Below are 22369 nucleotides of genomic sequence, written 5' to 3'. Positions count from 1 at the left end.
ATGGACCAGTCCATGTTTTCTTTCCAAGTTGAGACTGATGGTGCCCTCTGAGATCCCCACAATTGGGCTATGTCTCGTTTCGCGATCATGTTACCCAGTGTAACCCATTGAGTCTGAGCAGTAGTGCAGTCATTCGGCTCCCAAATATTCAATAGGCAGCGTCTAACCTCAGGCAACAACTCAACACCCGTCACTTCACCCATCACCACATGCACTCGATTCCAGAAGACCACCACTTCCGGACATTCCCATACAATGTGAACGAAGGTAGCCAGCATACCACAACCACGCCTAGACAACCCATCCACAGAATAACCCATATGTATCATCCGTGGACCCGTGACATAGACACGGTGCAGAATCTTCAGTTGCACCAGTCTGAGACGTGCCGGAATCGCGACCTCTTTAGGGCAGGATATCGCAGCCTGCCAGTCTTCATCATCCAATTCCAGCCCATTGCCAGTCCAGGCACCCCGAAGTTGTACAAGAAGGTCCCAGCGGTCATTAATACGTTTTTTATAAATAAGAGAGATAGTGCTGTCAGGAAAGTACCCGTCTAGCACTCTATCCTACAGGGGGGAAGACTCTCGGATCATAGTTCCAGCTGGGAAAACCGATTTGAGTGCGTGTCGGACTTGGAGATATTGGAAATATTCCCTGTCACTCAATTTATACTCCCGCTTGAGTTCATCAAAGGTCTTAACTCTGTCCTTGGCCCAGAGGTCGCCCACTTTACTGATACCAATAAGGTCCAATCTATCAAATCCCTTCGACGTCCATAGACCACCCAGTTTCTCCGCGGCATATAAGGGGGTCGATTTAGTCAGCTTGTCCGTCCATCCCGTGGCCGTGGTTGCACTACCCCATATTCGCACCGCGACCCCAGTGGGGCCCGTCAGGTTCTTCCTGGCGGCTCTAGAGTAGAGCGCTCTATTATAGTCGCCCCGGGCAGCTGCCACCTATCCATCTCGAATGCGGGATTCGGAACAGGACCGTACATGGCATGGTTAACAGCACTTAGTTGGGACGCCCAGTAGTAGCGTTTAATATCAGGCAATGCAATACCACCGTCATACCAGGGCAAAGTCAATTTTGCCAATGCAATGCGCGGTCGCCCGCCCCAAACCAATTTCCTCTGTAGGCCCTCGATTTCGCGGAAATAGCTGGCCGGCACCAAATCAAGTGTGTTTTGGATGGCATACAAGAATCGGGGGAGAGACATCATCTTGAGCAGGGCCGCTCTTCCCAAGGGGGACAGAGGCAAGCCACACCACGCCGCAACATCCGACCTATGCCGGGAAAGCGGAGGTAACAAATTCCGCTCATAGCAGACTGTGGGGTCCAATGAAATGTAGATCCCCAAGTACTTCAAGCCGACTCTAGAAACGGGTATCGGGCAAACGCGGGGTAGAGAGGGTAAGTCTCCCGTAAGCGGATAGATACAAGACTTGGCCCAGTTAATAACTAAACCAGAGTTCTTCCCAAAGGAACTCAAGACGTCAAATAGGACACTCAGTGATTTACGGGGAGAGGTAAGGTACAACAATATGTCGCCGGCATATAGCGATATACGATCCTCGAAGTCGGGGTTCCATCGGATGCCTTTAAGCGAAGGTTCCCAGCAGAGCCATGCGGCCAGGGGTTCAAGGGCAAGCGCGAAAAGGAGTGGCGACAAGGGGCATCCCTGTCTTGTGCCGCGTCCGAGAGCAAAGGGTTCCGAGGCCCTGCCGTTGACAACCACCTAAGCCAGTGGTTGCTCATACAGAAGCCTGATCCATCCGATGAACTTAGGGCCAAAACCAAACTTAGCAAGGGCTGCCCACAGATATGGCCACTCCACCGTGTCAAAGGCTATCGAGGCATCAAGTGAAACCAAGATGGCCGGCTCCCCAAGAGACCCCGCCCTTGCCAAGACGCCATGAAGACGGCGAAGATTGAGCGCAGTGTTGCGATGGGGGATGAAGCCGGACTGGTCCGGGTGGACCAAGTCACTGATCACCGTAATCAGCCGGTTTGCCAAAAGCTTTGCCAGGATTTTGGGTCCTACATTCAAAAGCGAAATCGGCCGATACGATGAACAGTGTTCACGGGGCTTGCCATCTTTGTGGATGACCACAATAGACGCCAGTCTCTGATCCCGGGGAAGAGACCCGAGATCTCGCGATGCCGAGAACATCCAACGAAGGTGTGGCGCCATTTTGTCTGGGCACAGCTTGTACAATTCAACTGGTATACCATTCGGACCTGAGGCTTTCCCAGAACGAAGTGAGCGGATAGCGAGCGCTACTTCATCGGTGGAAAATTCCGCCTCCATAAGCTCCTTGTCCGATTCCGCCAGGCTAGGCAGCGCGATATCCCGAAGCAACAAGTGCGAGTCCTCTTCCGGCCTATCCGAGACCGGCGCATAAACCGTCTGAAAATGCTGGGCAAAGACCTCAACTATCTCAACCGGGTCAACCACTCGCGTACCATCCACTTTTTCAACAACAGGCACCACCCGATTCAATCTATCCCTTTTATCCAGCCAAGCAATCAACTTTCCCGCTTTATAGCCAACATCATACAAATGCCCCTGCTGCTCACGATTCATTACCTTGGCCGCGTCAGTCACCAGAGCCCTATATTCAGACTGTTTAAGGGCCAAAGAGTGTAGTCCCTCAGGTGTGACCCCAGACTCCATCCGTTCCTCCAACTCAGTGATTTCATTCTCCAGGCCCACCACTTCCGCATTTTTGCGCTTCCTCTCGCTAGCAATTAAGGATAGGGTTTGACCATGGATCACAGTTTTATAAGCCTCCCACAAGGAGACAGGGGAGGACACCGATCCCTCATTCTCAGCAAAGTAGTAATCCATACACTTAACCACCTCCGTTCTAATCTTGGGATTACGAAGGTGCCAGGGGTTGATCGGGGCGATCCGGCCCCCGGCCCCCAATTGTATATCAATAGTAAGCCAAAGTGGAGAGTGGTCAGAGATCCCCCTAGCCAAATGCCTGATTTCCCTTACAGAGACCATCTGCACCGCTGGTACGAGGATATAATCAAGTCTCGAGAAACTCCCATGAGCTCCCGAGTAGAAAGTATATTGGAGCTGTCCAGGGTGCAGTTGTCTCCAACAATCAACTAGACCTAACGTGTCCAAGAAACTCCCCAGCCGTAGCTGCGACGCGGGCAGGGGTCTGGGGGGGCTACGGTCTTCATCCCCACTGACTACTGAATTAAAATCGCCACCCACAACCAACATGCCATCAGGAAACCCCAGGATCACCCTGCCCAAATCAGTAAACGTGGTGGACTGTAGACCGGGCGGAACATACACGGACAAAATGGAGATCGTCTTCCCCTCCCACCGACCCGTAATAGCTGCATAGCGGCCTCTATCGTCCAGCACTGTGTCGTCTATCTCTAGGGGGAGGGAATTCCTGACCAGGACACCCGCCCCTCTTGACCCAGTGGTAAATCCAGAATGGGCCACCAAACGGTAGCCCTGTCTATTCAGTGCATGGCACGTATTTCCTACTAAATGTGTCTCCTGGAGTAAAACCACATCTGGGGAGCATCGCTTCAAATATTGCAAAACAATCCCCCGTTTTATCCTATCACCAAGACCGTTAACGTTCCAGCTCAGCACCCTCAGCCCCCTACCCCCCATCCCAGTAATGAACACTCTGCCGCCCCCGCCACAAAACAGGCACATAGGATAAAATCTGGAACAAAGCGCAGCCTCGATACAAACAAAAAAGAAAAGACCACCCCCAATGAACCCCTCAAAACACACCCCCCCACTCTGCACCCCTGTGGTAGACCAGAAAGCCACCCCAACTTGCAGTGTGCCTGTCGCCCCATTAAACTAACCTACAAGAAGAGAGAAAAAAGTCCCCAGAGGAGGAAGAGTCCCGATTCCCCCCACCCCCGGGTATCCACACTGTAGAATCATAACAGACACAGAGCCACTGCCATAAGTCCATAAAATTGGCTCGCCGGCGCAGACTCACTACTCCTGTTCTTCCAAGCCGCCTTCGGCACCTCTCGAACTCTCTGGGCTGGTACGGTGTGTCGGCAAAGTGTCCAACCAGTCACTGGCCACCTCGGGCGGTCAAAATAGAGCACACGTTCTTCATATTCATTCCTCAGGCGGGCCGGAAAAAGCATGGCGCACTTCAGTCCCATGTCTCTGAGTCGCCTCTTCAACCCCGTAAAACCCATACGTTGTTTCTATACCGCCTGTGTGAAGTCCGGATAAAAACTGACCGACGCATTCTCAAACTTAGTGGGACCATTGGTACGTGAAGCCTGCAGGATAGCGTCCCTGTCCCGGAAAGTAAAAATCCTGGCTATTATAGGCCTCGGAGCGGCCCCCAGCTTGGGCTTTCCACCGGGGACTCTATGAGCACGCTCCACCGTGAAAAAGTTACTGAGGCCCTTTGGTACCAGATGTTTTAAAACAAGGTCCTCCACCAGAAGGTCTGTAGACACGTCCGCTGAGTTCTCCGGAACACCTATGATGCGGATGTTGTTGCGCCTGGCCCGGCTCTTGAAATCATCCAGCCGGCGGGCAAACAAGTCATTGGAAGTCCGGAGATTGCGAACTTCGGCCTAGAGATCCAAGACATCCGTGGTCAGGCTCGCAGTCTTGATGTCCAGGGACTTAACCCGCTCGTTGGTTTTCCCTAAGTCTCTCCTAATAAGATTGGCTTCGATCGCCACCGTTTCAATCTTAGCTGCAAGGGTTTCATACTGCTGACCCATAGTTGTTCTAACACTTGCGATGGCGCCCATAACGTCTTTCAATGTCGGCTCTTCAATTGTAGGAGGACCATCGCCAGTCTCCTCAAGGACCTTGCTCGCTCCGCCTGGGGATCCTTAAGGGCGAGTAAAGCGATCTATGGACTGGGACTGGGTAACCCCTCCTCGGTATGAGCCCCTGGTGGCCCGTTTCTCGGCGTCCGCCTTGCCCGCCATGATGGGTGACGAGCTCCGACGGAACCGTTGAGATCTGGTCAGAATGGTCCCCTTCACGGTGAGCCTGTAGAGGCAAGAGGGCAAGGATCAAAAGCAAGCGTAGGACTGGCAGAAGAATCAGGTCAGCCATGCAGATCGGCCGCAGATCGCCGTCAACAATGACCAAGAGCGAAACCGAAAGTACCACAGGGGCAGTGGACGTGTCACACCAGCCGTTGTTGTTCAATTGCCACCTGGGTACCTCGGGGACTCAAGCCTGTGGATGGTCTACGATATAGGCCGCAAATTTCAATGAGCAGTAAGTCCGGTTCCCGGCGTCCAAATCGATTTTGAAAAAAGGTTTTTGTATCAGCAGGGCATCAGCAAAAGGTACCCCTCGTCCAAATCAGGATGCGTTGCAGGATAGATGCGGGAGGCGGAAAGGGTCTCGGGAGCCCTGTGCTCACGCGTCCATCTTGGAAACACGCGAAGCTCCTCCCCCGACATTGTTGGCTCCTCATATAACTTTGAAGAGATGTGCAACGTTGAATCCAGCTACGTTGTTGCCCTTCCCAGCGACTCAGCCTGAGGCGCAAGAGACGCATGACTGTGTCTTTGTGACCGAGGAACAGACAAAGGGTCGTATTGATTTACAAGATACACCCTTTACAGATGTGGATGGAGAGCTGTGGGTGGATGGGTCCTGTTTAAAGTTACCAGACGGAATCACTTCCGCAGCATATGCAATTACTACATTACACACGATAGTGGAGACAGCACGCATACCACAGAAATCAGCTCAGGCAGCAGAACTGATAGCGTTGATACAAGCTTTTGAGCTTAGTGCAGGATTATGTGTGAATGTCTTCACAGACAGCCGCTATGCTTTCGGAGCAGCGCACGATTTTGGCCTGCTCTGGAAGGAAAGGGGCTTTTTGACATCACATGGAACTCAGATAATGTATGGAGAATTAGTACAACAACTTTTGACTGCACTGACGCTCCGTAAGAGGATAGCTATAGTGAAATGTAGTGCACACAAGAAAGTGACAGACAAAGTGGGACAAGGAAATGCTTTTGTAGATCAAGTGGCACGTGAAACTGCGATGCAGCCTGGCTCTACTTCAATGTATGTCGTGAAGTCACAAGCTGAGCGGTGGCACGATGCTAGGGAAAAGGTACTAGAAATGCAAAAGACTGCTACTGAGAAAGAACGAGAGCAATGGTCCAAAGATGGAGAGTTGGACGATGAGGGTTGTTGGAGGAGTAAGCAGATGGATAGGTGGAAGTTACCTACAGCCTTCGTACAACCTATGGTTCAGATGGCACATGGGCTAGCACATGTTGGAGCTTCGGCAATTGTGAAATTGCTTACGCAACTTTGGGAGCATCCAGAAATTGCTAGCACAGCTAAGAGAGTGGTACAGACCTGCATGATTTGCCTCAAATATAATCCAGGAAAAGGGACACGAACTCCAGCAGCAGGATTTGCAACACCCACTGCACCTTTTGAAGTACTACAAATGGATTATATTTAGCTAGAACGCTGCAATAATCTGAAGTATGTTATGGTTGTGGTTTGTGCATTCAGCAAATGGATTGAAGCATACCCTACTAAGGACAATACTGCCATGACTGCTGCTAAGGTGCTTTTGAAGGAATTCTTTCCTCGTTTCGGTGTTTGTAGACTGTTGTGGAGTGATACCTGGCCCCATTTTGTGGCGGACGTTATTAAGTATGTCCTGAAGGGATTAGGCATCGTGCAAAAGTTCCACGCAGTATTCCACCCTCAATCGGCAGGTTTGGTGGAAAAATACAACGGCACGCTTAAATTGAAAACAGCGAAAATACAGGCTTCCACTTCTCTGACTTGGCCAGATGCTCTGCCTTTGGCGTTGTTGTCTATCAGATCGGTACCACACTCTCGGATGGGCTTGACGCCCTACGAGATTGTTTTCGGGCGCCCCATGAATATATGGGGGGTGCCCAAACCAAGTTCAGTGTATGATGTACATTGTGTTTTAATGAATGACTATTTGGTACAATTAACTGATAGCTTGGTTTCCATTCATCAACAGGTTCGAGAAGCACTCCCTGATCGGTCCACAGGAGAAGGTCACAATCCCTGGCCTGGTGATTTTGTCCTCGTGAAGTCCTTTGAGAGGTCGAGTAGTCTGGAGCCGAGATGGTGTGGCCCTGAACAAGTCCTCCTAGCCACAAGAACAGCAGTACAAGTGACAAATCGTAGGAATTGGATCCATTCCATCCACTGCCGGAAAGTGCAACCTGATCTGGTGGAACCTGCTGTGCTGACTGATCATCGAGATATCTTGACTACGGAGAGAGGCCGTGCTGTGGTACCTGACGATTCTGAGGAGTTCTTCCCGGACCAGACAATGCCTGCATCGAGAAGATACAATCTGCGACCAAGGAAAGAATCTGCAATTGTATGAGAAGTTGTCAGAACGGTCCCTAGGTTTGTGAAACGGAGAGCCAATGAGGCAAAGGGTGGGGGGATCAGCCATGCATTAGAGTAGTGACACCCGTCTTGGCCCGATGGTGAAGAAAACAACGGCTACCTACGGGGTAAGAGTTCTGACAACACTTTAGTTTCAGGAAGATACTGTGTACATTTGCTCAAGATGGATAAAAGGAAGATTTTTGGTTCTGTAGGGTTTGTTTTCATTATAGCAGTCATTGCTACAGTCATGTGGTTCGTTGAGGGGAAGGCTCCTGCCCGTGAACTGTATGTTGTTTCTACTCCAGTACCTGATGAGCACTTTTTCTATACACTCCCATATCAAGAGTTGAAACATCGACAGTCATATTTGAATAACACTTTCATTCAGATGTTGCATCACACCCATGTTGCTACAAATGCCACAGATTGCTGGATATGTGGGATGATGCCAGCGCATCAAAAGAAGGGGGGGACACCGTTCATACCGCTTCCCTTTTCTCAAAATGGCTCGTGTAGAGCGTGGTGTACTTTGCTTTTTGCTACAAGAAAGCCTACAGTAGGACGACTGATTTTCAAACATAACAAAGAATGTCATCAAGATAAAGACAGCTATCCACAAGCCAACGGAACTATATGGGAGTGGGAAGAGTATCGACCGGACAATGAATCGACACCTTATATCTTTACGAACACTAGAGACACTGTTGGACAAGAGAAGTTTGTGATTTCAGTGGCCCAAGCACAAGCTGATTTATGTGTCCAGAGCGTAGGCCATATTCCTATAGGTGTTAGTGATTGTATTGTTGTATTGAACATTGATGGCCTGAATAACAGTACTTTCCTTGCTTCACATAACACCTATTTTGTATGTGGGAATAAGGGCTATTATCGATTACCAGCCGGATGGTCTGGAGTATGTTATGCATCGTTTTTATTGCCACCTGTATTTTTGGCACCTGCATTATATCATAAAGATTTGAAATTATTGAATAATGTAACTGTGAACAGGTTTAAACGGACTTTATCCATAGATGATGTTGATCAGACGGACACTAGTCTGCAACAATATATAGATTTCAACTTAGGACTGTTTTTCTTTGTGGGAGATGCTCTAAATAGCAGAAAGATACAGTGATTAACAAGAGTAGTGGAAGCTGTTACTAATCAAACTGCTGCGGCTCTTGGGAACCTTACTGAAGAGCTACAAATTACTAGGATTGTTGTGTTGCAGAAGCGGATGGTTCTCGGCGTCATGTTAGCAGACAGAGGTGGAGCTTGTAGAATTACTGGAAGCAGCTGCTGGGTTTTTATACCCGACCATACTCCTTCTGTGTATAAAGCCATTAACAAATTACACAAAATTGCAGCTGATATATATCAAGAAAATGGGTCTTGGACTTTTTCTGGGTGGTTCTGGACCTTGATTTCTACATGGGGTTGGAGGGTTCTTACTGGGCTATGTAAAATTGTTGCCATATTATTCAGCTGTTGTGTATGTATTCAATGTAGCCCTATGATATGTTTGTTGTGTGTCTCACTTTGTGTACCCAATAAACAAGCTGTTGCGGATGCTGCCCATAAGAAAACTATAACTAGAGAGATAGCGGATAAGATGAGCATCGATATAAACTATGAATATTTAGATTATCCAAGAAAACCGAATGTCAGCAAATGCTGAAAGGGTCGTCTGTTGTAAATAAAACAGCGATAATGTTAGGCATTCGCCTAAGACATGCTATTGTGTCTTCATTCTAGTTTTCCTGCTCATATTTGAAAATACGGCCGGACTCCATTTTGTTTTCTGGCGTCAATCTTGTATGCTACACTCCGCCATGTGCTTGCCACAAGGCAAGTCCTACTTCATTGACTGTCACCCCTGGAATTTGCCCAGCAACAGGCTATAAATAGTTCCAGCTTGCCTAGTGCATGCCCAGTACGTGTAACATCTGTTTCTGCTTAGAGGGGATTGGAATGTGCATTCGGGGGGCTTCATGAATCGTTAACTCCACCCATGTATCGATCATGTTTTAGAAATGTCCATATATGGTCATAAATCATGCTTTTTGAGCTGTAACCGCCTACTTATGCGCCCCTTCTTTGTGTATAAAAGGGGACCGCATGTTCAAGTTCTTTGTGCTACCTTGTACAATACTGTAGAGTGTTGTGTGGGCTGTAGTACCACCTTTAAAGGTTTATTAAACTATGTTTTTGTATTTCCAGTTTCCGTGCCAATTTCTCTTGCGTACAGAAGGGCGAACCCTTTCGCACTCACGGGCCTTGCTGAGGCCTGTATTCATCAGTGGGAATAGTAATTTTTACCCTCCCGCTATCCAACGCTTTCCCTACGGTTGCACTCACTGGAGTGGGAATAGTAATTTTTACCCTCCCGCTATCCAACGCTTTCCCTACTGTTGCACTCTTTGGAGTGGGAATAGTAATTTTTACCCCTACGCTATCCAATGTTTTCCCTACTGTTGCACTCACTGGAGTGGGAACAGTCATTTTTACCCCTACACTATCCAACGCTTTGCCTACTGTTGCACTCACTGGAGTGGGAATAATAATGTTTACCCTCCCGCTATCCAACGCTTTCCCTACTGTTGCACTCTTTGGAGTGGGAATAGTAATTTTTACCCCTACGTTATCCAACGTTTTCCCTACTGTTGCACTCACTGGAGTGGGAATAGTAATTTTTACCACTACGCTATCCAAAGCTTTCCCTACTGTTGCACTCAGTGGAGTGGGACTAGTAATTTTTACCCCTACGCTATCCAACGCTTTCCCTACTGTTGAACTCACTGGAGTGGGAATAGTCATTTTTACCCTCCCGCTATCCAACGCTTTCCCTTCTGTTGACTCACTGTAGTGGGAAAAGTAATGTTTGCCCCTCCGCTATCAAACACTTTTCCAACTGTTGCACTCGCTGGAGTGGGAATAGTAATTCTTTTCCCTCTGCTATACAACACTTTCCCTGGGAATAAAAAGTTTTACCCCTCAGCTAGCCAACACATTCCCTACTGTGGCACTTACTGGAGTGGGAATAGTACATTTTACCCCTCCGCTATCCAACACTTTCCCTAATGTTGACTCTCTGTAGTGGGAAAATTAATGTTTGCCCCTCCGCTATCAAACTTTCCCTACTGTTGCACTCACTGGAGTGGAAATAGTTATTTTTAACACTCCGCTATCCACAACTTTCCCTACTGTTGCACTAACTGTATTGTGAAATGTAGGTTTAAATATTTTTTAATAGTTTAATATTTTATAGATTCATTTTTTTATATTTTAAATCATTGATATACATTTTTTTTAAATAATTTTAAACTTTTAACATAAATGAAAAATAATAGTTTATTAATTGTTTTAAAGTAAATATATATGTATAAATAATTATGTTTTTGTGTTTATATTTTTTAAATGTATGTTATATTTTATTAAAATGTATATTACATGTATTTTATTTTGTTAAAATTAAATTTAATATTTAATATATATTGTTTTCTTTTATATTTATATAAAAATCGATATTTTATACATTTCTATTCTTTACATCGATATTTTTTAGTCAATATTTTTGGACTTACTTGTTTGAGTATAGGAGTCGATATTTTTGTTGTCTATATTTTTTACTCAATATTTTTTACATCAATTATTACATCGATGTTGTGTCAGTGAACTCCACAGTAATTGTGTAATCTTTGTCATCGTCCCATTATGTTTGCTTGTTATGTTCCAACATTACTATGTTATGTGCCATTCAATGGCTGTATTTGTATGTATGCTTATCTTTTGCAATTCCAGTGAATATCTACATGTGGTATGTCTATAACATGTTGGAAAAGAATGAGTGGCATTCTATGACTCAAAAGTGCAGTTTATTATGTTTCTTTTTTGTGGAGTTAATTGAAACCATTATAAAAGTTGTTTCAGTCAAAAGTGAAAACACCTTACATACATAAGTTAATTATTAGCTTTCTATGTTTGGGAGAGCATTCAGTTGGCCTTTTCCAACATTTAACCCATTTGCATGAAATTCTCTCATACAGGTCTATGACATGGGGACACAAAAGCTTCATCTGTTGGTCTTTCAGTATGGGACAAGTACAAAGAATGTGCAAGAAGGCTATTTTCCATTTTAGTAAAAAATCCTTTGTGGGAAAACAACTCAGTCTGTGTGCCATCAAGCTTAGTTTTAGATGTTGTGAAAAATGACTGCTAAAGTACCTTCGATCAGTTACAAAAAAGTAAGATCCTTTCACCGATCAGGCATGGGCTTTTATGCAAATTAATCTTTGTCTTGTTGCAGTGAAGTATTTTAACAGATGTTTTCATTAGTGTCCTGAATCTGGCATGTGTGTGGGGTGGGGGAGCACCCAGTTTTCCGACAATCGAAGTGTTGTAAAAGCTGTAATTAGACATCGTTTTCACTGGTTTCTATGTTTGGCAGACAGAACTTCCATTTAAATGAGGCTATTGAATGAGCTATTTGAGGCATCACACAGTTTTCTGGAAAGTTTGATGAATGATTCTTTTCTTGCAAGTTCTTGTCTTTGATGTCCGAATTCTAATCGAATGTGAGTCTGCATTGTGCTTGTTGTAAGTGAAACAGTGATCTGGATAGGATGGCTTCTAACGTCTAGCAATTTTGCGTCTCTAACTGCAAGTAACTTGTACTGTATGATCAAGGTGGTAAAAAATACATATTAATAACATTGTAGATGGAATCTAACCATCGGTTGTTTAGGTTCGTATACAAGGAATGTAGGGGCATATTATCAAGGGGGTTTATCTCCGCTTTTTTGGCTTTAAAAGCCAAGAAAGCAGAGATAAAATTATCTCCCTATTACCTAGCTGTCGCTAACACCAGTTAGCGACAGCTAGTAGGAGATAGCGACCATCTTGGGCCCCCTTTTGCATGTCAGTGATATTTATCACTAATGACATGCAAAGTGGGCGTGCCAAGATGTTAGCGACTGGAAACAGTCGCTAACATCGCTATCTCCTATTACCAACTTTTGGAGATATTCGCGCTAAGCGCGAATATCTCCAAAAGCTAACACCTGCCCTGAGCAGTTCTTAGCCATGTTATCCAATGGGAGGTGGATAACATGGCTAAGAGCATTAGCTCGCTAAAGCATGAATATCGCTGACTTTTCAGCAATATTCATGCATTGCGGCCGATTTTTATCGCATTTGCGATAAACCTTGGTAATACCAAGGTTTATCTGCTATAAAAATCGCCGCAGCTCAGCGGTAAATTTTTCACGCTAACCAAGCAATAGCGATAATTATCGCTATTGCTTGGTAATATGCCCCGTAATTCTGGATTTTAATGATTGGAGCTGAAGTTTGATATTATTTGTGCTATCTAGGGTGACGCCAAGATATTTGTACGCTTTCCTCCTTTTTTCTCTTTGTGAAGCTCCTACCATTTTTTTACATTTTGTGAGAGGGTCATCACCATAGGTTTTTTTGTGTTTATTTCAAGTCCCTTTTCTGTTAGGGCCGTCATTAACCTCTGAAGACCTACTGGCACGTGTCTCATTAAAACAATGTCAGCTAGTATTAAAGGCTGGATAGCATTTGATGTGCCAGGAGAGGTGGGCCACCCTTTGGCGAGCAGGACGGACACTTCGTCTGCCAGTCAAAAGGACACAGGCACAGGCTGCCACTATTTGCTCTCCCAGGGGGCCGAATATCTAAACAGGCTGTAGAGTGCATCTTACACATAGACTTGTGTCTGCTAGGTAGATTTCAGAACGTGGAGAAACCCCTCGGCCCTGGAATAATTCCCAGGAAGCACATGTGGCCCTTGTGGAAGAACACCCGCCATCTTCTTCGTAAGAATTCTTTACTTGTTTTGTATAAGGTATTTATACATTTATGCACTCTTTTATGGAAATAATACAATGAAAATATATTTCAAGCTAAATTAATTAATATTACAAGAGAGTCACTCTAAAGCAGTGGAAGTGAGGTGACATAATAAGATTCAACAAATACATAAATAGGTAAAATTACAATCATGCCCGGGAAAATGAGTCAGCAGGTGCTAGTCTGAAATTAAATAACCTGTACTGTATGGGCAATGCTAGAATAGTGGATTTAGGCCCATTCTGAACGACACACGACTGCTATTGATGCAAAGAATATACAAAGACTAAAGACTAAGGGGCATATTACCAAGCCCGCGAGAAATGCGTTAGCGACTTTTTAAAGTCGGTAACACATTTTTTTCACATCGCACTATTACCAATACCTCTCTAACCTGAGTTAGAGACGTATTCTTGACGTTATCTATCGCCCCGCGCTGGGGGGGATAGATAACGCTAATGGGATGCAGGGTGGGCGTTCCCATGTCCAACCACTTGTAAAATGTGGTTGGAGGTGTTTACACCGTATTATCAAGGCAGGCGTTGGGAGAAGGAGACCTGCGATAACCGAGTTTAGCGCAGGTCTCCCAACGCCTGCTTTGATCAGGTGTTAGTCATAGATAACATGGGGGTGTGCATCATAAAGCGGAATCCACCCCCCCCATATTTTCAAGGCACACATTAGCGCGTGAAAACAACGCTTGCTTTCATGCGTTAATATTCCATATCGCCAGCGATATGGAAATGTGCGATGTGCGTATTTTAAAGCACATCTTGTTAATATGCCCCTAAAAGTTTTATGCAATTAGATTGCCCAAGGAAAGATACAGCAAGTAACCTAACCCATTACAATGAAAAGGAACATTACTGCAGGAACATTACCAACACTATGGGCCCCATTAGGATGGCGGGCGGATCCCGTCATAAAACGGGACCGCCCGACATAGGGGCGGCGGTCCCGTGGGGGCCATTAGGATGCGCCCGCACTGGCGGGCGCATCCCACATTTTTAACATTGCGCACCTCAATGCACAATGTGACAGGCACCTGCAGTGCTTCCCACATTGTACAGTGAAGTGTTGGTACCCCCCATGTGCACCCACCACCCCCCTGGAGTCCCTGGGAGCCCGCAACGGGCACCCACATGACATTACTGCATGCCTTTTCATGGCAGCATTGCCGCCATGGAAAATCATGTTTTCGACCCACATCCTAATATGGATGGCGGTGTCTAACAGACACCGCCACCATATGAAACCCTTTTCCGCCCGGTCAACTCGTTGACCGGGCAAAAATGTGGCGGACGGTCTATCCGTCTGCCGCGGTCCCCCCACCATAGTAATATGGTGGGGGGAATGGGTGGCGGGCGGGGAAGGATGTCGGGCGGATCACCACCGCTCGCATGGAGGTGGCGATCCGCCCGACATCCTAATGGGGCCCTATATGTGCCATCTCCAATCAATAGCTTGAGAAAAAAAGACATTCAATAAAAGAAAGGGAAAACTCCTAATAAGCAAATTTGCTGATTGAAATATGGAATGTAGAAATGTACCACGTTTGTCCACACTATCAAGTGTTCAACCTCTATATATTGAAAGAAGCCTACTTCTATGCATCTAACTTACAGTTTTTATGACCATATCCACCTTCATTTTCCCAGCATCCCTAACTACTATGTACATCACACCACTTACATAGTTGATAGAGATGACTAAGCGCCGTTGCACACATTGATTTCCGGTACTCATCTGAGAAAATGGGCTCCATTTGTTGTGTAGTAGGTCAGGCTAGCAAGAGAGGTAAGGGATGAGGCAGAGTAACTGCTGCTGAAGGGGGAAGCTGACAATTGGAGAGAACCCATGATTTACTCCACATGTGTTTTACACTGCAATTGTTGATCACATGTGCAGGGTGCGTGAGCTGGCACTCTTGTCCATTACTGTTACCAACTAGAACCAAAAGAACAGTACAGCTCCATACTGAAAAAGGCAATAGCCTAGTATAGAATACAAGCGAGAGCGTTGATAGTTGAAAGATTGAGACATACATTATTATTCATTCAATGTACTAGAAAAAGGTGGGTGTTGAGGTTAAGGAATTTAAGATGTTAATTCATTTCTAATATGTGTATCATTCTTGTTCAGTAGAATATGTTTCTATTGAGTACCCAATATTAAATAGTTCCTACATCACAAACAGAACTTACTTGTGTGTCTCTGGGTCCTATCACCATATTCTTCAGCAGGCTCTTCAAGAATTCTGTGACACTTATCCATGGGAAAATACTGTTTGAACCATCAAGGACTATAACAATATCCAATTGGGAAGTGCATTCTGGAAAACAGAGAAGCAATTTGTAAATGATAATAGTGTTATTCTTTCCGAAACAATATTCCTATGCTACTTTACACAAAAGTATATTTTTATAGTGATAATTACATACTGCCATTGTGAAAAAGAGGTCTATTCGTTGGGGTTGATGGTAGTCCAACACACATAATAATGTCACTAGTTTTTCTAGGTCCAGCTAAGGTTTCAGTAATTTAAACCTCAGAGCAACTTCTGGTATCTATGACACAAAGAAGACAATCCTAACTTAAGAAAATGTGAAAAGAATTTAGAAGTACCAAAACAGTTAAAAAGTTGAAATCAAAACAAAATTAAAATCACACCCCAATTTATAAAAATAGAGAATATGCAATGAACAAAATGCCAAAAATCTAATTAAGAGAACCAGCTATATGATTTTTTTAAAATTAAAATGGCACCAAAAATAATTATGCACCAACCGCTGTCATTGATTGCATTTGAGAGGTATCTAGAAGTGAGTTAAGTATGACAGCAAAGGAGAGCGGTTCAGATACAGAGACCAACTTCATCCCAGTCAGAAGTTTTACCTTCTGACTTAGTGTCTGAAATGCGAGTCAAAGATCCTCAGCGGGGCAAGAGATTGGTTCCACAAGGCTGGATAGCTGTCAAACAAAATCCAGGTGAAGCAGTTGTCTTTTGCTGAGAAAACTCTGAGCAGGTAAAAAATTCAAAATTTGAGCTCAAGGAAAGTCCTACACCAGCCAGATACTTCTGCCGCCTTCGCCTGGTGAAGATTTTTACCTTTAAAAGTAGTCACTTGTTTGAAGCTTGAATTCCACTAATGGGTTAAGGCTGCAAACTGCAGCACAACAGGGCTCCATGAGGCCAGATCCCTTTGAAGTCCGCTGAAATAGATTTGCCGCTGCAATAAAGTTTTGAGCAGGAGTGACCTGAATACTTAACGCAGTTGCAATGCACCTTTCTTGGATTGATTCTCTGGTTTGTCCCAGTTTTCTGTCAGTTCTCCATAACCAATAGGGTAAAAGTTCCCAGTGGTGGTCTTACCCACTTTTTCAGCACTTCCTGTGTGTTTTACTGTGAACTGTCCCACTCTACCTAAAACCAACATGGCATAATTTTTCTTTCCCCCGTGCAAAGCTCCATTTGTCGACCCAGATATGTGCTATGACAAGGGCAAAACCACCCCGGTGGTCAGTCCAAACCAATTCTAAAGTAGCTATCCCTACCACCCAGTTGACTATGAAGACAAAAGGGAGGGAGGCTAGGTATGAGCTACATCTGCCAATGACTGGGTAGGCATCCTTTGAAGTTAATTACGTTCCTGGGCAAAGCTTAGATGGCCATCCTGTACTGGTTAGGCAAATCCCTCTTTTTTAGTCTCAGCTCTGTGAGCTACTTCACAGTAAATAAATGAGCCTCCCACCTTCTGGGTGAGAGCGAACATTGGCAGAAAGGCACATTTGGCTCAGCCAGAAAAGAAGCAACTTACTAAAAGTGTCATTTTAAAAAAAAGTTATGTAATATCCAACTTGACCCTTAAGTTGGATTTTAAATGACTAATAAAACAAGCCCTTGTATAATATTTTAGCTATTTCCAAACTGAAGTTAAACATTATAAGATGTTATACTATAACCCAGTCCTTTCTTATTGCAGAGATAGCCTTGCCACACTGAAAAATATCTTAGGAGGTTTTCACTGCCAAGACATGTAAAATATAACATATAAACGTTCTACTTTTTACATACCATGCACTCTGCCCTATGGGAATTTCGGGCCTACATCAGGTGTGGCTTATATGTATCAGAAATGAAGGCATAGACCTGGTAATGAGTTTATTTTGTGGGTCAAATGCAGCTTTAAAACTGCATAGCCAGTATGCTTTGCATTACCACGTCAGCGGTGGCACAATATGTGCTGCAATCCACAAGTGACATTTATCCTACAGACCTTGGGTACACTTTTGCACAATAAACTAGGGTAGAGGTAGGTTAAATATGTCATTCCGTGTTGACAATGTTTACATGTTTTAGGGTTCCAGAACACATGTAATGTTGCCTGGCTAATAGTGTCCCAAATTTGTAAAATTTACAATAACATACAAAAAGACGCATTTTCTTACAGATATGGTTACCATAATAATGAGATTGGCTGAACCAATAGGGTTATCATACATTGAATGGAATTTCACAACCTTCTGAGCTGACATTTCTCCGTTATAAAGGTGGAAAATGCAGAGCACCCTTTTATTTTGCGTTCTGCATACCTCAACATCAAGTTTAGTTGTTTAGGGGATGGGACACCTTCTGCACAAATTCCCAAAGTAAGGTAGGTGCAAGTCAGCATGTCTGGAGCGGTGCATCTTCGATCTATACCAGGATGAATGGTGTAGATTTCTATTGAGGAGGGTTCGGTCATTAGCATATACTTATGAGACCATATGCACTTTTACTGAGGTCAGGTAAGGGCAAGTGAGAATGCAGGCAGGCGGCAGGGAAACAGCAAGAGAGCAACGGCGCGGAAACGTGGCGCATCCCTGCGCCCTATTTACAACGTGACGCATCTAGGAGATGCGTCACGTTGTACAGCACTGCGCCATGAGGAGGCGTTCCTGCGCAGGGGGGGGCGTTCCTGCGCAGGAACGCCTCTTGAAATTGGCTGAGTGAAATCTATGAGATTTCACTCAGTCACTTTCAGGGCAATGCTGCGTCAAAACCCTGCGCCTGCTTGAAGCAGGCGTAAGGCTTGAGGCAGCATTGAAAGAATAGGGCCCCCCAGAGCATTGCTGGAGCTGCGTCACGCTTGTGACGCAACTCCAGCAATGCGCCACATTTCCGGCACAGATGCGTCACGCATCTGTGCCGTTTTTGCCCCATGGTGAGCCGCATCATAAATGCGGCGCACCATGGGTGGCGTAGCTGTGGCGCACTGTGGCGCATGTTAACTGGCGCATCCCTCGGGATGCGCCAGTTAACATAAATCTGCCCCATCGTTTTTTGCACTCTACACCACCCCAGTTCAGACATGGCCATATGCAAATCAGCCTTGACCCTGTGCCTCATGGGAATAGTCCAGCCCGAACTCCCAAGGCATGTCTTTCCTGGACCGGAATCAAGCATCCTAGGACCAGTTTCTGGCTATCAGCCGTCTTCAGCCAGGATTGCATGACTCCAGTGGTGTGGAGACCATGGGACTCACGTCTGAGCATACCCATCCCACTCGGGGTGACAAATGCAAAACCAACAGTTGATGGACAGAATGCAGAACAATGTCATACATTCACACCAGTACAGAGATCTGGGCCTACATCCATCGTTTTTTTGCACTCCACACCACCCCAGTTCAGACATGGCCATATGCAAATCAGCCTTGACCCTGTGCCTCATGGCAACAGTCCAGCCCGAACTGCCAAGCCATGTCTTTCCTGGACCGGAATCAAGCATCCTAGGACCGGTTTCTGGCTATCAGCGGTCTTCAGCCAGGATAGCTTGACTCCAGTGGTGTGGAGAGCATGGGACTCACATCTGAGCATACCCATCCCACTCAGTGACAAATGCAAAACCAACAGTTGATGGACAGAATGCAGAACAATGTCATACATTCACCCCAGTACAGAGATCTGGGCCTGAATCCATCGTTTGTTTGCATTTGTCACATTGTGTATACAGCACACCCAGCTGCCCTGTCATTCCTGGTTTGCATTTTGTCCACTGAGCGCCAGGCAGGGCCTCTCATTCCTACTGGGATTCTTATGTATATAGAGCATCCGGCAAGCCCCTGTGATTCCTGCTGTGTGTCATTCATTTCTGAGCAGAGCACCAGGGAAGTTCAAGTAATTTTTTTCAGGCTGCTCAGATACTCAGAATACTCGGCAGCTCTGATACCACTTCAGCAGCTTCTTTGATACTTTTCAGTCCCACTCCAGCTGAGATTGTATGTGAATCACTGTCGTGCAGTAAGTCACTGCTTTGGAATCTACATCACAAGTGTGTCATTGCAACTCCATTACAAATGCAGTAACATTAATCTTTTCTGTACTACAAAGATCTTGTTATAATCCATGTAAACAATTAAAACACACTTCATGGCCTTGTTCAATAGTTAGTTTATATATAGTGTGTCTCACTGGCTGTATTTTAGACAAATCCAATGGTTTTAAGCTGTTCCATGCAGCTCTGTGTAGTGTGTTCAGGATGAAATGGGCAAAAGAGGAAGCTTCAATAGTCATTGGCACTTACAACAGCAGCATGCTTCACTCTGCTGAACATATAGGGCTGTGGAATGCAATGTGGGGGAACTAGAGGGATCTAAGTAGATTTACATCAAGGATTCACAGACCTCAAATCCTTTAAGCATTCACCTATGCCAGTTGATTCTAAGACTTAAAGGACATCCTTTCAAGAGCTCCTTTTCCTGAGACAATCACTCTACTCTTGCCCACCCATCTGTTCTCAGTCTCTTTTTCTCTCTCAACACTAAAACTGTTTACTGTAATTTATATTGGCCATAAAATAAAACTAAATGCACATGTAAACTCAAAATCATGGAATAAATGGTTCTCACCAGAGATTAGAAAATAATGATAGTGAGCTATGGATTTTGGAATGAATGGAATAACACATGTATGTAAGTATACATAATAAAATGGTGTTAAAATGTTAAAAAAAATATTGCTATAGCACAAATATCTTGGTGGTGACAAAACCACAGGATGAAACTTTTTCAGACATATGAAAACATATCCCAACCAAAATGCTTCTCTAGAACTCTGCCAAGAAGTGCAATCTCTCTTTACATAATAGACACATGTGAGATAACATACCCCATTCTTAATACTGCTTAACCAAAAAATTATCATACACATCTAAAAAAAAAAACAGAACCCAAGGGGTATTTTCCTTGTTCAAATCTATCTGTTTGAAATGCAATTGTGCATGATCCGTCAACCTTTCCTTTTATATAGCATTAGAAGGAACTCATTAAAAATTATGTGATAAAAATAGGTCTGTAATCTCAGGTGTGGTTCACATATATTTGAAGCAGTAAATTGTAAGCTGCTCATCAAGAGCTATTAGTGGGAACAACTGGATGCTAAATCCAGTAATTCACTGTTATGATGCATTTTCATGACCAAATGGTTCGGGACCAAATGTTGCATAAAGTTGCAGATTCAACATCACAAGAAAAACCATTATCAGCATATGATTTAACCTTAAGTAAAGCATTGGATATTGCCCATCGATTTGAGAAGATGAAAATGTGTATGAAGGAATTATTGGAAAAACATCTTGCTGAAATTCAGATGGTAAGAAAAGGTAGCAATGATGAGAATATAGGGAATAAACCTAAAGTAAAAGTGCAAAGCAACCAGAATTTAGATAAAAAAGATTATGCATGTTTCAAATGTGGTTTACCCGGTCATTTGACTAATGACAGATGGCATCCAGCTATAGGACAAGTTTGTAGATATTGTACAACTAAAGGACATTATGCTAGGATGTGTAAAAATGGAAACAAAGGTAGAGATAGCAGTTTGAAAAGAAAAACGCAAAGAAGGAATTATATAAGGGAGATTGGATGTGATTTGATGGAACAAACAGAAGAAGAATTTCATGTAGGTGGGTATGAGATTAAAGAGAATGTTAAAGATGTCCCTTTTTGTGTAGTTAAAATTGGGGATGAAGAGATTCAAGTTATGGCAGATTCTGGCGCGAGACATACTTTGATTGCTGATGAATGGATAAAAGAATTTCCAAATGTGAAACTTTCCACCACACTAGATATCAAATTAGTTGGTTATGGGGAAAAACCTATTGAAGTGTTTGGAAGTCAAAACTAACTTTTAAAGGCAAGGCAATTGAGGCAAATGTTTATGTGGCCAAAGAAGGATCATGTTTGTTAGGGTGGTTACAGCAAAGAGATCTTATGATTATTCCCAATCCTAATCATCCAGAAAAGGTGTTAGGCTATAGCGACCTGGTATTACAGGTTGGAGACAATACAGCAACTGATTGGGAAAGGTTATTTCCTAATGTTTTTTCTTCACAGATAGGATTATTAATAAACATTGTACATAAAATTATTTTAAAGCGTAATGTGGTACCTAAAGTCCACAAAGTCAGAAACATACCATTGACTATGAGAGATGCATTGAGGGAGGATTCGAAGAAGCTAAGTGACCATGATGTGATAGAGGAGATAGAATCTTCGCAATGGTTATCACCTGTGGTTGTGGTTCAAAAACCTAATGGAAAAGTCAGGCTTTGTGTTGATTTAAGAGACTTGAATGATTGTGTGTGGTTGATCTACCCAACATAGGAAACATGTTTGCTATGCTAAAAGGGGCAACTGTATTCTTGACATTAGATCTTTTGAGTGCCTATCACCAAATAGCACTACATGAGGATAGCAAAAAATATACATTGTTTATAACACCAGAGGTAATGTACAAATATAAGAGGATGCCATTAGGACTTATATTAAATTATATTTTCTTACCTTTTCTGACGCATCATCAACATCAGAAAGTTCAAGTGACACAGAATCCTCTACAATTAACAACAGTAACCAACCCCGCCAATTTTACCAACCGGCACCTTTTTTGAACAGAGGACGGGGTAGACCCAGGGGCCGTCCACGAGGAAACCGTTGGTTTAACCGTCAACTCAATCAATACCAAGGGGAAATAACGACAAGGAGGAACGTCTACTGCTGGTAAGACACAATAGGAACCCCATATACAACTTATCAGACCATACATTATCCC

General features: G+C 44.3%; 1 protein-coding gene across 1 annotated transcript in view; it reads right to left on the bottom strand.

Moving 5' to 3' along the window:
• The window catches only part of ITGA1 (integrin subunit alpha 1), an 813868-nt gene that overhangs the window by 471071 nt on the left and 320428 nt on the right, over window positions 1-22369 (bottom strand). Inside the window, exon 6 of the mRNA XM_086960618.1 lies at window positions 15481-15608. Within this exon, the coding sequence (XP_086816744.1) occupies window positions 15481-15608 (128 nt within the window). The remainder of the gene's footprint in view (window positions 1-15480; window positions 15609-22369) is intronic.

This window comes from Lissotriton vulgaris, chromosome 3_1 (genome assembly GCF_964263255.1).
Source record: "Lissotriton vulgaris chromosome 3_1, aLisVul1.2, whole genome shotgun sequence".
Lineage (NCBI taxonomy): Eukaryota > Metazoa > Chordata > Amphibia > Caudata > Salamandridae > Lissotriton > Lissotriton vulgaris.
This window is presented reverse-complemented; position numbering and strand designations above follow the sequence as displayed.